The sequence below is a fragment of the Bos taurus genome, chromosome 8 (assembly GCF_002263795.3).
Source record: "Bos taurus isolate L1 Dominette 01449 registration number 42190680 breed Hereford chromosome 8, ARS-UCD2.0, whole genome shotgun sequence".
In the NCBI taxonomy this organism is placed as follows: Eukaryota; Metazoa; Chordata; class Mammalia; order Artiodactyla; family Bovidae; genus Bos; species Bos taurus.
The window spans coordinates 26,893,276-26,908,883 of NC_037335.1; the positions used below are offsets into that span (position 1 = coordinate 26,893,276).

Below are 15,608 nucleotides of genomic sequence, written 5' to 3' on the forward strand. Positions count from 1 at the left end.
CTGCACTGGTAGGTGGTTTCTTTACCACTAGCGCCACCTGGGAAGCACAGCCTAGGTATAATGTCATATAATAAAGGTAATACCTTGCCACTGAATAGCAACATAATACACACTTTACCTTAAAAATGCGACAGTTGACAGTCATTTCCTCTTCTTGTTTTTACATGATGGGCATCCACTGGCTAATGCCCACCATAAAAGTACAGTTATGGTAGTATTTATGGTACTCAAAATGCTGTCAAGTTGTAACTGTATCACTGTGACTTGCAGTGTGCCTACCAGTCCTGCAAAGCGGTGAGCACACTACATCAAGTCTCTGCTGCAACTACTCACCTGAACTACTGTAGTGCTAAGGCAGCCATAAACAATACAGAAATGAATGAGCATGTGTTCCAATTAAACTTTATTGATGGACATTAAAATTTGAATCTCATATAACTTTCACATGCTATATAGTTCTCCTTTTGATTTTTTAAAAACATTTAATAATAACATGAAAATCATTCTTAACTTACTGTAGGCTATGCAAAAACAGGCAGTAGGCCAGATGTGGTCTGTGAGCCATAATTTGCCAACTCTGCCTTAAACTCATGGGACCTATATATTTCAAAGCAGGGAAGGAGGAATAGCAAGAACATAAATAAGTGAAGAGGTAAAAGTTACTTTTGTGTTATAAAGGAAATTAAATAGCAAGATGACTAGGGAATGCTTAAGGAAATTTGTAAATGCAAACCTGAATAATATGCAGGAGCCAGTCATGGGAAAGTTAAGTACAGAATATTGGAGAGAGAGAGAATACAAAGGCAATGGCTGGAGACAGGCAGGTTTGGTGAATCGGAGGAAGCAAAAAGTTAGGTGTGGCAGGAACATAGGAAAGAGGGGAAATAACCAGGGAATGTTTGAGAGTCTAAATAAGGATGACCGTTGTTAAGAATTTAATTAGCAGACTTGCGAGGACTAGTCTAATTAATGCACTCGGTTTGTAGCCCTTGCTAATTTATATGACCACACAAAATATTGTGATTTTAAAAAAACAGAGAGAGTGAAGGAGAAGATGTTTTTATTTTTGCTGAATTGTTCTAGGAAAATACAGTATCTCCTATATAATCCAGTAGACTGAGAACAGATACAATTGGACTGCACCATTTATTTCATTAAATGCTCACTCTTCAGTTGTAATGCTTTGCTTTATATTTGCTTTCAATACAAATGTGTTGCTTATCAGGTGATTTAGAGCATTTATAGCAGCTTTATGTAAAAAGTATAGTTTCTTAAAAAACTCAGAACATTAAGGCTTCAGTTTAAACTTTTTTCTTTGATAATTTGTATATGCCACGCTTGTTCTAATTTCTTGTAATGTACTGGAAGGAAAACCATTTTCAAGTTTGCATTGATTTGTGGCAATATTTGTATTCAACAATCAAATGCGACACTATTTCCTTTTAAATGGCTATGCACTTAATTAGTTTCACTTGTTCAGCAATTAATTGGTTTCAGAGACTTCTTATTTTGGTATTGACCCTGACTATTGATAGTTGGAGCAGATATTATATCAGGACTGCAGTGTATGTTTTCTGATCACACCACATAAAGTTTTCACATCTGAAAAAAATTTCTCAATCATGATATCATCTAGTATCTTTCATAACTGTAAAATATTCTTCAACTAGTCTCTTTTTTTCATTTATTTTTTCCAGTATTGCTTCTAGTAAATATGTGGCAAAGGGAAGCTGTAAAAGAAACAGAAAAAAAAAAAGATGATCAAAACTCTGTATTTTCTTCAGTTCAGAAACATATACTAAATATCATTAAACCATTTGAACTGAGCTATCTGCAAACTCTGCACCCATAATGGTACCCTACTGGGTCTCTTTTCAACTGATCTTGCTGGTTAGTGTGGGTAATTTTGTCTTTTATAATAAAAATGATACAGGAGCAGAAGTAAAATGAAGAAAGATAAACGCCTTATTGAACAATCCATGGTTTACTGACCGTGTTAATGTTGTAATCTGCAATACAAGCAGCTGAGCCATTTATCTTCAATCAGTTGATCAATAGCAGGCTACAGCCCTCTCTAGGGCCCACAGGCCCACAGAAGTAGCACTATATGTTCATCACTCATAAGAGAGGGAGAGCGAACTATCAATATACTTGCCTGTGTTACAGCTGAACGTCTCGAGGATTGTAGGGTGAAATTTCAGAGGAAAAAAAAAATGGCAAAAGTATATACATTGATTAAGTTGTTATAGAAAAGTTTATTTGGCATATCAAAGTGTAATACACATGTTGCAAACTGCTGAGTTTATGAAATGTAGAGTACATTTTAAAATTTAATAATTTATATAACATTTCTGGTAAAGTTTTATTGTTCCTGGGCTTTATTGAGTTGCCTGTAGAACTCATAACAATACACTTATAGGTGACAAGTACAGGCAAATCTGAAATGTTCCCCAGTTGCCACCCAAAGCCATACTGACTTTCTTTTATCCTGCTTCCCAGCTATCTAGTGTCATGCAAGAGATTTGTAACAATCAAGAAATTCATTAATTCAGTTTTTGGAATTGTCCTTTTGATTAACCAGGGAAGACTACTTTTGTCTCCCTGAATAGAATAAGGACACTTAAGCCCAGCACCCCTTTCCTACAGAGGTGTACACTCGGGCCATTCTAGGACAGCCACCGACAGCGTCGCTGGTCAGCACCCAAACAAAATCAGCCCAGTACCCTCAGTGTAAATTGCTCAGTTGTGCTCAGATCGGCTGTGCTCAGCCACAGTGATTATAATTAGCTAACCCCAGCATAATGGTTATTTTCTGAATTCAAACTGGGAAAAAAAGAGAAAAGACTGGCCAGTGGTGGTGAAACAACAGGCCAAAATGGCACAGACTGTGTAAGCCATGAAGAAAACACAGAGACCAAAGCTGGTCCATAGAATTTCCTCAGATCCTAAATAGCTTTCTAGTTTATACTCTCGAGTCTCTGTAAGTAGACACTATATATAGTCTATGTAAGGAGCTTCACACATTTGTCTTACTTAAAATTTAACACTAAATAAAGTATAAGATACAAAAATACCATATTTCTTCACTTTTTAAGATACAGGTGAATATAAGATACCCACATTGACTTAAAAACAACTTTTTCTGGAAAAAAAGGAATCTACCATATTAAATATACACAAATTTGCATATGTATTTTAATTTCAGAAATGTGAAAATGTGGGAAAATGCATCATAGAATCAAGGAACAAGAATATGTTAGATTTCCTTCTGGAAGATAATGATACAGCAAATCCTTACTTTGAGAAAACTGCCTTTCTGGGATGCATAAAAGTTATACATATTTGCCAGTTTTACAAATGAGATAATTCTCAGGGCATTAATATTAGATGTTAAAGAAATACACACACACACACACACACACACAAAGGCAAAACTATCGGGTAACTTTGTTTTGCCTATGGCCCTCAGTACTGTATGCAATCCAACAAAAAAGGAAACAAACACGATGAGAATACCCTCCCATCTCTTCCTGGTAGAGCAAAAGCAGAAACGAGTATTTTAAAAAGTTGTTCTAAAAAGTACAAGTTGTTCTAAGAAAAAAGAGTTCTCTGAACAAGTAAGTGTGGGAAACAAACCAAAGTTTAAATGTTATTTTATTTCTGGATCTCTTAGAGACTTTACTATGCTAATGCACTGTTTCTTGCAGAGGGCAATGTATACCCTGTTTCTAAATTCATCGTCCACACTTTTCTCATAGTCTATCATGTGGCACTGATGGCCCATGGAACACACTCTAGGAAGCGTGCTGGTTCTACGATTTCCTATATAGTGATGTCACAAGCACTTTTACCAGGCCACAATGTACTGACATTAATTATCTCATCTGCACATTTCATTTTCAGGTTAAAAACTCGGCCTAGTTTTTATTATCTTGCAATCAGAACAATTTTCAACATGTCATGTACTTGAACATTTGGCTTCCCTCTAAAAATAGTCTAATAAGAGTTTCTCTTCCAGGAAGCCTCCAAGGTGGAACAAGAGGTCCATTGACTAATTTATTGCTAATAACTCTTATATTCTCTTCCTTTGGCTCCCAATAAAACGAAAAGCCCCACAGTTAAACACAACTGTTTGAATTGTGTCTCCTAAGCTTTGTATAGAGGCTAACACTTGATGAAGTTCAAGAAGCAGCCTATCCTTTAATCAAGATGCCCAATTTGTGTACATCCATCTCCCCTTGTAGGTTCTTCTATTTTTCTCTACAAATAGGTCAGAAAAAACCTTTACAATAATTTCTCTTTATATAATAAAGAGAAAAGCTCATAATATCTCACAAGGTTGTTGGAGATTAAGTGCAGGTTGGGAAGATTTCCTGGAGAAGGAAATGGCAACCCACTCCAGTACTCTTGCCTTGAAAATCCCATGGATGGAGGAGCTTAGTGCAGGCTACTATCCATAGGGTTGCAGAGTCGGGCACGACTGAGCGACTTCACTTATTTCATACAGGCAGCGTAAGAGTCTGTTCTTTTCTCCCTCAGATACAAAAAGAAAGCACAACTCTTTTACTGACAGGATTTTGGACTTGGGTTGAAGTGGCAACCTGACTGGCCAACAGCAAAGCTCTTTTCTCCCTTGCTCCATCATATGTATAGGTGAAACAACAAACCTGCAAAATATGCTGTCTTGGGTTTCATCTCGGAATATGCTGGGGCCTACGAAGTCCAGAAAGTCTGCTGGGCTTTCTGCATAATTTCCTTATCTCTTTTGCATAAATATAGAAATGACTGTCTTAGTTATGTTACTGCAGTTACACAGGCTTGAACTCTTCAGCACAAGGAGAAAAATGGACAGAGGAAGAGCTGATACTCCATAAGATTTCTTGGAATGGAAATTTAATTAGGACATCCAAACAACCGTGAGTTTTACTTGGTCTATACTGTAATCTTTCTTTAAAGATTAACTAACGTATGCGTTTGTTTATTTTTGACTGTGCTGGTTTTCCTTTGCTGCATGTGGGCTTTCCCTAGTTGCAGAGAGTGGAGGCTGCTCTCTAGTTGCGGTGCCTGGGTTTCTCACTGAGACGGCTTCTCTTGCTGTGGAGCACAGGATCTAGGATGTGAGGACTCAGTAGTTGAGGCACATGGGTTTAGTTGCCTCCATGGTAAGCGGAATCTTCCTGGACCAAAGGTTGAACCTGTGTCCCCTGCACTGGCAGGCATATTCTTAACCACTGGACCACCAGGGAAGTCTCTATACCATAGTCTTGAAGGGGGTCTTTCTGGTTGTTCTGGCTGTCCTTGTTGGAAAAGGTGACTTCTCTTATGGGAAACACTTCCCCTAACTTCACACAGATTTTAGGCTTCTCTTACAGGTAAATGACCACAGATGTATGCCAGTGATAGAACTTCATCACTCACACTTACAAATTATGACTTCATTTAGAGGCATTTCTGTAGAAAGGTAAGATATGACTGATACTTGCAGATGCTGGAGAGCTACATTGGAAGAATAACAAAGCCTCAAATCTATAACTGTGAAACACACAGATAGTTTACAGCATCGGCATGAACTGGGAATGTGCTCTCAATAGTATAAAATTGAACATTTTTGTGTTGAAAGAAAAAGACTGAAGTAAGGGTATCTTTTTAAATCTAAAGGGCAAGATTAACAATTTTTTTTAAATTTTATTTTATTTTTAAACTTTACAATATTGTATTGGTTTTGCCAAATATCGAAATGAATCCGCCACAGGTATACATGTGTTCCCCATCCTGAACCCTCCTCCCTCCTCCCTCCCCATACCATCCCTCTGGGTCATCTCAGTGCACCAGCCCCAAGCATCCAGTATCGTGCATCGAACCTGGACTGGCGACTCGTTTCATACATGATAGTATACATGTTTCAATGCCATTCTCCCAAATCTTCCCACCCTCTCCCTCTCCCACAGAGTCCATAAGACTGTTCTATGTATCAGTGTCTCTTTTGCTGTCTCACATACAGGGTTATTGTTACCATCTTTCTAAATTCCATATATATGTGTTAGTATACTGTATTGGTGTTTTTCTCTCTGGCTTACATCACTCTGTATAATAGGCTCCAGTTTCATCCATCTCATTAGAACTGATTCAAATGAATTATTTTTAATGGCTGAGTAATACTCCATTGTGTATATGTACCACAGCTTTCTTATGAATTCATCTGCTGATGGACATCTAGGTTGCTTCCATGTCCTGGTTATTATAAACAGTGCTGCGATGAACATTGGGGTACACGTGTCTCTTTCCCTTCTGGTTTTCTCAGTGTGTATGCCCAGCAGTGGGATTGCTGGATCATAAGGCGGTTCTATTTCCAGTTTTTTAAGGAATCTCCACACTGGTCTCCATAGTGGCTGTACTAGTTTGCATTCCCACCAACAGTGTAAGAGGGTTCCCTTTTCTTGTTTTCAGTTTGAAAACTATTACCAAATGGTATTGTTTTCAAAATAAAAATTGACTTTAATCCAGCTGAGTCATACTCAAGTAAAGATATTACATGTTATTTATTATACTTGCTTTTAACAAAGATATGATTCAATGAGATTTTGAGAGTTTAGTAAGAGAGACTGATATAGTTTGATAATTATAAAATTAAAGGTGCAAAATTTGGTATAAATAAATATTTGTATGGTTATTCAGCTATCTTGTAATTAAAAGATTGAACTTCATAAAATAACCAAGCATGGTATGAGAAACAATGATTTATTTATAGTTTAAAACTTGCACTTAATTATAAGCTAAGTTTCCTAAATATTGCTTATATTTCTGGCACATATCTATCTACATACTTATCTATCTTAGAGTGTCACTGAATATTGAAGTCTGTGTCTGCTCTTCTTTGGTAAAAGCTATAACTTGTTTTCCTTTCACCCCCCCCCAATTTTTTATAGTGGTAAAATGTGCAAAACATAAAATTTACCTTTTACCTTTAATGACATATATCTTTTTCCTGGTATCATGAAAGTAGGCCTGAGATGGTTAAATTAAAAAAAAAAAATCCCAGTAAGGCTCTGAATGGAGAATTTTTAACTCTTGCAACTTCAGCTGGATGTGAGGAGTGAGTGTGTGTGGGTGGCTGTGTGTGTTTATGTGTGTGGAGAGAGTGAGCATGGGAGTTCACATGTATGTGGCATGTTTTAAGTATGTTGTAAGTGCAACACTGAACGCAACAGAGTAAAGGTCTTCAAGGACATTTGTTGTAAAGAGAAACTTTCTGGTAACCTTCAGGCTGGAAGTTATTCTATTTACTAAAGCCGGGGAGATTTATAAAACCTTCCCACTGCTGTGTCACAAAGCATCTATAGAAGGTAAGCATATTTTGCAGAAAGGGCACAGAGGAAAGAGCCATTTTAAATTTCAGCATTTGTAAGATCTGAAGCAACCTAATAGGAAGAGGGATATTTAAAGGCAAAGAAAAACCACTGGTCAAAGTCTGTACTTTAAATTATCAACAACCCAAGGCAGGATTTTTGATATGGCTCCCATACAAGAAAGTGATCTACACAAAGTAGATGAAAACTGCCTGAGTGAAATCTGGAAAACTAAATCAGGACACATTTTCTAGCCATTCCTGGATAAGGGTTTTTGAAATATAAATCCTAGTAAAGAAGCACATTGCAGTTTTAACTGTATATTACTTGCTTTATATAAGTACACATATTTCATTATACATACCCATAATTCCGTTCAAGTTTGTTGAAAAACTTTCATAGTTTTTATATTTTATCTGTTTATTGTTCTCCATCACCAGAAATATTAGCTCCATGAGGACAGTGATTTTTGTCTCTTGTTCACCACTATATCTCCAAACCTGAAATGTGGTAGACACTACTGCATGAATTACCTTTCATGCAGTAGACACTTTGCAACATGTTTTTAAAATGCCTTCCATAGCTTGGGTTCAACTTTATCTCCACTAATTCTTTCCATGGCCTTATAAACTCACAAGTACATAAGATGGTTTCAGGTATTATTAAGGCCTGAAAACAAAACTAAATGACCTTTTCTATAATTTCAATTTTGAGGATCAGAATGGACAGAACAATTAAACAATGTCTCTTAGAGGGCAAATGTAAATAACTGACTCCTATCTGTTTGCATATAGGAGGAAGTAATATCAATTAGAATACTATAGAGGTACAGCTCCTTCTGTGCCAACTGAAAGGAAACCTATTAAATATGAAGTTTAAAAATTTATCTCATTTATTCATAGTTATGGCCAATGGACAGAAATTCAAATTCAAATGCATTTAACACAGTCTCTGCTAATGGGGGGTAACACGGCATATGTGATATAATAACTTTATTGGATTTACTTTTAAAGGTATTCTTTTTATTCTTTGTTCACTGTCTCATATTAAGGGATTCATTTTTTAAATGGAGACATAATTCACATAACATAAATTTCTCCATTTTGAAGTGTATAATTCATTGGTTGTACACAGCTGTACAACCATTACTTTCGTCTAATTCCAGAATGTTTTCATCTCCCCAAAAGAAACCCTGTACCCATTAGCAGTCACTGTTCCTCTGCCCCCATCCTCTGGCAACCACTAACCTACTTTGTCTTGATTTGCCTCGTCTAAACATTTCATATGAATGCAATCATACAATAAGCTGCCTTTTGTGTATGGCTTCTTTCACTTAGCATAAACGGTACAAGGTTCTTCCATGCTGTATGATGTATCATCATGTCATTTCATGACTGAATAATATTCCACATATGCATATAACATGTTTTATTTATTCATCCGTCATTTGACAGACCTTTGGACTCTTCTACTTTTGAGCTATTATGAACTACTGAGCGCTATGAACGTTTATGTAGAAATTTTTATATGGACGTATGTCTTCACTTATCTTGAGTAGATACCTAGGGATGGAACTGCTGGCTCACATAATCTCTAGTTTTTAACTTTTGGAGGAACTGCCAGACTGTTTTTGACAGGGGTGGCATCATTGTACATTCCTACCAGCAATGTACAAGGGTTCTAATTTCTCCACATCCTCACCAATGCCTGCTATTCTCCTCCTTTTTGATTACAGCCATCCTCCTGGGTATGAGGTAGTATCTCATTTTGGTTTTTGGTTCGCATCTCCCTAAAGGCTAATGATGCTGAGCATATTTATATGTGCCTGATGGCTATCTGTATATATTGTTGTAGAAATGGCTATGAATAGTCCTGAAGGTCTGTTTCTTTTCTCTTGTTGTTGAGTTGTAAGAGTTTGAAATGTGTTCTTAAATGGTTAGATTTCACTGAGAAATGCCAGACAGAAGGCTTGGGTAAACTGTGAAGTCCCTGAATGAAAAACTGTGAGTCCCTGAATGATGTTACCTACTAAATGTGAGTCCCTGACATGTTACCTACTAAATTTTTTACGGCTTCAGACACTGACATCTTCTGTCTACCAAATCTGATCTACCCCTCTTGTTCCCTAAAACTCTTAAAGGTATCATCATCTTTCTCCTCATATAAGGTATTAAACTCATCTCTCTTTGGTTTCTGCTTTCTCACCCCTTCATTTAATCTCAGTCCTGCTATGTGATTCAGAGACTACAAAATGGGTCATATCTATCTCGTCCTTCCTATTTTTATGGTGAGGACACATGCAAGCCCCTACTGGTTTTGTCTAGACTGCCTTCTTGCTCCTAGTCTCTTCTCCCTCTAAACCATCCTATACATTGATCTTGTGCAGCTTTCTAATGCACAACTCTGATTGCATCCCCTTCCTGTTCAAAGGTTTCCATAGTTTAGTCTCAGCCAACTTTTCTTGTTTCTTTTTTCCCTCCCACTTCCTAAAATACAGAGAAAACTAATTTTGGAAGGTTTTTCCACCCTATTATGATCATTAATTTGCCTTTTTGTCTCTGCCATTAACTGTAAGTTTTAAAAGATGTAATAATGCAGAAAGGAATTAATACAAGTAACTCTTCAAAGAAATTAAAAGGCAGCTGTGTCATAGAAAATGAGAGGAGATATAAGAATGACTTTTTTCCAGTATGACTCTTACTACTAGAAATCTGTAAGGACAAAAGTTGGTGCCTGATAAAGATCAAATACTTAAAATTACCAATTGTATCAAGACCACTTGATGGAAGGACATACCTTTGCACTCTGTGTTAAATATAGATAAGTTAAGGCTCTAGACCTTTTAATTCTCACTCACTCCTGGCTAACAGTATCAGAAAGTATTACATTTTTGTCCAGGTCCATATTGTCACATGGTATCTCAGTTCAGTTCAGTTGCTCGTTCGTGTCTGACTCTTTGCGACCCCATGAATTGCAGCATGCCAGGCTTCCTATCCATCACCAATGGCCGGAGTTCACCCAAACTCTTGTCCATTGAGTTGGTGATGCCAACCAGCCATCTCATCCTCTGTCGTCCCCTTCTCCTCCTGCCCCCAATCCCTCCCAGCATCAGAGTCTTTTCTAATGAGTCAACTCTTCGCATCACGTGGCCAAAGTACTGGAGTTTCAGCTTTAGCATCAGTCCTTCCAAAGAACACCCAGGACTGATCTCCTTTAGAATGGACTGGTTGGATCTCCTTGAGTCCAAGGAACTCTCAACAGTCTTCTCCAACACCACAGTTCAAAAGCATCAATTCTTCGGCACTCAGCTTTCTTCACAGTTCAATTCTCACATCCATACATGACCACTAGAAAAACCATAGCCTTGACTAGACGGACCTTTGTTGGCAAAGTAATGTCTCTGCTTTTGAATATGCTATCTAGGTTGGTCATAACTTTCCTTCCAAGAGTAAGCACCTTTTAATTTCATGGCTGCAATCACCATCGGCAGTGATTTTGGAGCCCCCAAAAATAAAGTCTGACACTGTTTCCACTGTTTCCCCATCTATTTCCCATGAAGTGATGGGACCAGACGCCATGATCTTAGTTTTCTGAATATTGAGTTTTAAGCCAGTTTTTTCACTCTCCTCTTTCACTTTCATCAAGAGGCTTTTGAGTTCCTCTTCACTTTCTGCCATAAGGGTGGTGTCATCTGCATATCTGAGGTTATTGATATTTCTCCCGGCAATCTGGATTCCAGCTTGTGCTTCTTCCAACCCAGCACTTCTCATGATGTACTCTGCATATAAGTTAAATAAGCAGGGTGACAATATACAGCCTTGACATACTCCTTTTCCTATTTGGAACCAGTCTGTTGTTCCATGTCCAGTTCTAACTGTTGCTTCCTGACCTGCATATAGGTTTCTCAAGAGGCAGGTCAGGTGGTCTGGTATTTCCATCTCTTTCAGAATTTTCCACAGTTTATTGTGATCCAAACAGTCAAAGGCTTTGGCATAGTCAATAAAGCAGAAATAGAAATTTTTCTGGAACTCTCTTGTTTTTACCATGATCCAGCAGATGTTGGCAATTTGATCTCTGGTTCCTCTGCCTTTTCTAAAACCAGCTTGAACATCTGGAAGTTCATGGTTCACGTATTGCTGAAGCCTGGCTTGGAGAATTTTGAGCATTACTTTACTAGCGTGTGAGATGAGTGCAATTGTGCAGTAGTTTGAGCATTCCTTGGCATTGCCTTTCTTTGGGATTGGAATGAAAACTGACCTTTTCCAGTCCTGTGGCCACTGCTGAGTTTTCCAAATTTGCTGGCATATTGAGTGCAGCATTTTCACAGCATCATCTTCCAGGATTTCAAATAGCTCAACTGGAATTCCATCACCTCCACTATCTTTGTTCATAGTGATGCTTCCTAAGGCCCACTTAAGTTCACATTCCAGGATGTCTGGCTCTAGGTGAGTGATCACACCATCGTGATTATCTTGGTCGTGAAGATCTTTTTTGTACAGTTCTTCTGTGTATTCTTGCCACCTCTTCTTAATATCTTCTGCTTCTGTTAGGTCCATACCATTTCTGTCCTTTATCGAGCCCATCTTTATGAAAAGGCAAAATGATAGGATACTGAAAGAGGAACTCCCCAGGTCGGTACGTGCCCAATATGCTACTGGAGATCAGTGGAGAAATAACTCCAGAAAGAATGAAGGGATGGAGCCAAAGCAAAAACAATACCTAGTTGTGGATGTGACTGGTGATAGAAGCAAGGTCTGATGTTGTAAAGAGCAATAATGCATAGGAACCTGGAATGTTAGGTCCATGAATCAAGGCAGATTGGAAGTAGTCAAACAGGAGATGGCAAGAGTGAACGTCAACATTCTAGGAATCAGGGAACTAAAATGGACTGGAATGGGTGAATTTAACTCAGATGACCATTATGTCTACTACTGTGGGCAGGAATACCTTAGAAGAAATGGAGTAGCCATCATGGTCAACAAAAGAATCTGAAATGCAGTACTTGGATGCAATCTCAAAAACGACAGAATGATCTCTGTTCGTTTCCAAGGCAAACCATTCAATATCACAGTAATCCAAGTCTATGCCCCAGCCAGTAATGCTGAAGAAGCTGAAGTTGAATGGTTCTATGAAGACCTACAAGACCTTTTAGAACTAACACCCAAAAAAGATGTCCTTTTCATTATAGGGGACTAGAATGCAAAAGTAGAAAGTCAAGAAACACCTGGGGTAACAGGCAAATTTGGCCTTGGAATATAGAATGAAGCAGGGCAAAGGCTAATAGAGTTTTGCCAAGAGAATGCACTGGTCATAGCAAACACCCTCTTCCAACAACACAAGAGAAGACTCTATACATGGACATTACCGGATGGTCAACACCGAAATCAGACTGATTATATTCTTTGCAGCCAAAGATGGAGAAGCTCTATACAGTCAACAAAAACAAGACCGGGAGCTGACTGTGGTTCAGATCATGAACTCCTTATTGCCAAATTCAGACTTAAACTGAAGAAAGTAGGGAAAACCACTAGACCATTCAGGTATGACCTAAATCAAATTCCTTATGATTATACAGTGGAAGTGACAAATAGATTTAAGGGACTAGATCTGATAGAGTGCCTGATGAACTATGGACTGAGGTTCGTGACATTGTACAGGAGACAGGGATCAAGACCATCCCCATGGAAAAGAAATGCATAAAAGCAAAATGGCTGTCTGGGGAGGCCTTACAAATAGCTGTGAAAAGAAGAGAAGCGAAAAGCAAAGGAAAAAGGAAAGATATAAGCATCTGAATGCAGAGTTCCAAAGAATAGCAAGGAGAGATAAGAAAGCCTTCCTCAGCAATCAATGCAAAGAAGTAGAAGAAAACAACAGAATGAGAAAGACTAGAGATCTCTTCAAGAAAATTAGAGATACCAAGGGAACATTTCATGCAAAGATGGGCTTGATAAAGGACAGAAATGGTCATATGGTAGAAAAGTTTTTATTTTGCGGTAATTATTTTATCAATATAAATTTTTCAAATCAATGCAGAAAAAGTTTTTTTTAACAGAAAACAATTCTTTCGCCTAATCCTAATAAGAAAAGATAAAACCTCAGAGCCAGATTCACTCCTATGATGTCAGAATTCTATTATATACAGCACTCAACACAGAGGGAGTACATAAAAGGGAAGTTTTCTTATAATTTAATCTTCAAAGTATTTTAATAATCAAATATCAATGTTGAATTAATTTGGAATTTTTCAGGGAATGCACTCAATTACTCCACAGCTTCAAGATCACATAACCTCAGGTTCAGGGAGCTGTATGGCATAAACTAAACAAAATGAATGAATGAACATATTTACACTTTTACCCACAAAACCCTGTGAGCATAACTTAGACTCTCAAAAACTTGTGGACAAAGAAAACCTTTTCTAAAATTCAGGACAAATATAATTGCTAGAATTGAGAGAGAAGAAGTAGGCTTAAAAAAAAGATGTTTTCTATTTTATAGATTTTTCTCTTGGGCATAATTATAAAGTGACATTCAAGTGCAACCAGTGAAGTCCCTACTTTTTTTTCTTACAGAATTCAAAGACATCAGCAAAACCACCTATGTCAGTAATAAAAATAAAAGTCTTTGACTTTTTAAATGTTATCATACTGTCACAGTGAAATAAAATTAGCTTGACAAATGCTTTAAAGGCACATGGTGCAGTTCATTATGTATAACAGCAACAGCAGCAGTTTCCCAGTGTTCATAGAGGCTGCTCCATTAAATTCACCTCCAGTCAATAATTAGGAGTCCACAAATAAACCTGGGCAATTAAATCAATACTGCCAGGCAATTATATTCCAGAGTCCAGGCTCACTGGCACAAAAAGGCATTATATCAAACTGCAGTATTAAGTGGTCTAATGCCATTTTCAACAGGACTTTTTTACACTAACTGGACAGAATAAGGATACACCCAGATAATGTAGAATGCACATATGTATATCTACATGTGCAGATGTGGTATCAATAGAGCTTTAGTAACATTTAATAAAGATTTATACATATGGATTTATGATTTCTGTGTTCATAATTGATGATAACACTTCTATATCAAAAGGTCATACTTACATGTTGAATGTTTAAAAAATCCATTAAAAGCATATTTTTATAACATTCTAGTTAAAAAAAAATAACCCATATCAATCATTACTGAACTCCTTTGATGTGCCAGGTACTGGGCTGGGTGCTGGGAATGCAACATGACTGAGAAATGGCTTTTCTTCTCAAAAGCTAGAAGGCTTGCCCAGCACCTGCATGTCTGCACTTAAACAACTTGAAGCAAAAAAGTGCCCATCACCTTCTGTTACTATAGATAGTAACAGTCATAGTATTTCCAGATAATGTTTCAAAAATATATAAAATGGGTACTAAGAATATGAATAGTTCACGTATTATTTACTTATTCTTGCTTTTCCAAAAACCCATATACTGCACTCACAAAACACGAATTTTTTTAAAATATTTTGAGAAATACATTTTAGCTGTTTTGAATCAAGTTCATTTTTGAAATCAACAATAATTAGGTTGAGCAAAAAGAACCATAATGAAGAAGTTGTAGAATACATTACATGCTGTCAGTGATATCAGAACAAAAGCCGGCTATGACTAGAAAAGCAGGGCTCTCACCTGCCAATAAACTGCCCTGATCACTTACAAGAGGGGCACATCCCAACAGACTATATGTGTATTAAAAAAATACTTGAAAGAGAAGAAAAAGTATCACACAGGTCACAGCAGCAGTCTCAATAGACCCCTCAGGGATTTCCACTCGTCTTGGCCTTGTCATCCTCTATGCAGCTTTCCACTCGGCCCAGAAAATGTCGATAGGAAAATGTTTGAGGGGCCTCTGGTGGAAATTTTTTCATTCTTTCTGCATTGACAGGATGCCAAATCAATATTTACTTCCCACTAACAAGCTGCTCGAGGTCTCAGTAGAAAATATTGTAGAGAATGCGGGAAGACACAGTAATAAACAGCTGTCTGGCTGTGAGGAAAACATGAATTGACTGGAAACAGGGCCACAGTAAAAGGTCACTGAAACCCGTGAACTCCTCAGGTGTCCATATCAACTACTAACTTTAAAGACACATAATAAAGAATCTCTGTTCCTAAGAGAGCTGAGAGAATGGATCCTTTTCAGTCTAGCAAGCATAGACGTTGACTCAATAATTTAATTAATGCATTTGCTAAGACCCGTGTTGGCTCTTTCCCAAGGCACTTG

At 37.5% G+C, this 15,608-nt stretch overlaps 1 protein-coding gene across 5 annotated transcripts in view; it reads right to left on the reverse strand.

Moving 5' to 3' along the window:
- Nucleotides 1-386: 386 nt before the first annotated feature.
- CNTLN (centlein) overlaps nucleotides 387-15,608 on the reverse strand; it is a 352,812-nt gene continuing 337,590 nt past the window's right edge. For 3 of the 5 annotated variants that reach the window (XM_059889137.1, XM_024995809.2, XM_024995808.2), the window contains one exon: nucleotides 387-1,730. In XM_059889137.1, coding sequence (XP_059745120.1) covers nucleotides 1,629-1,730 — 102 coding nt within the window. In that variant the 3' untranslated portion in view covers nucleotides 387-1,628. Of the gene's footprint in view, nucleotides 1,731-2,235; nucleotides 4,535-15,608 lie in introns of those variants that run through there. The other 2 variants (NM_001192721.2, XM_059889136.1) reach the window with 2 other exon arrangements.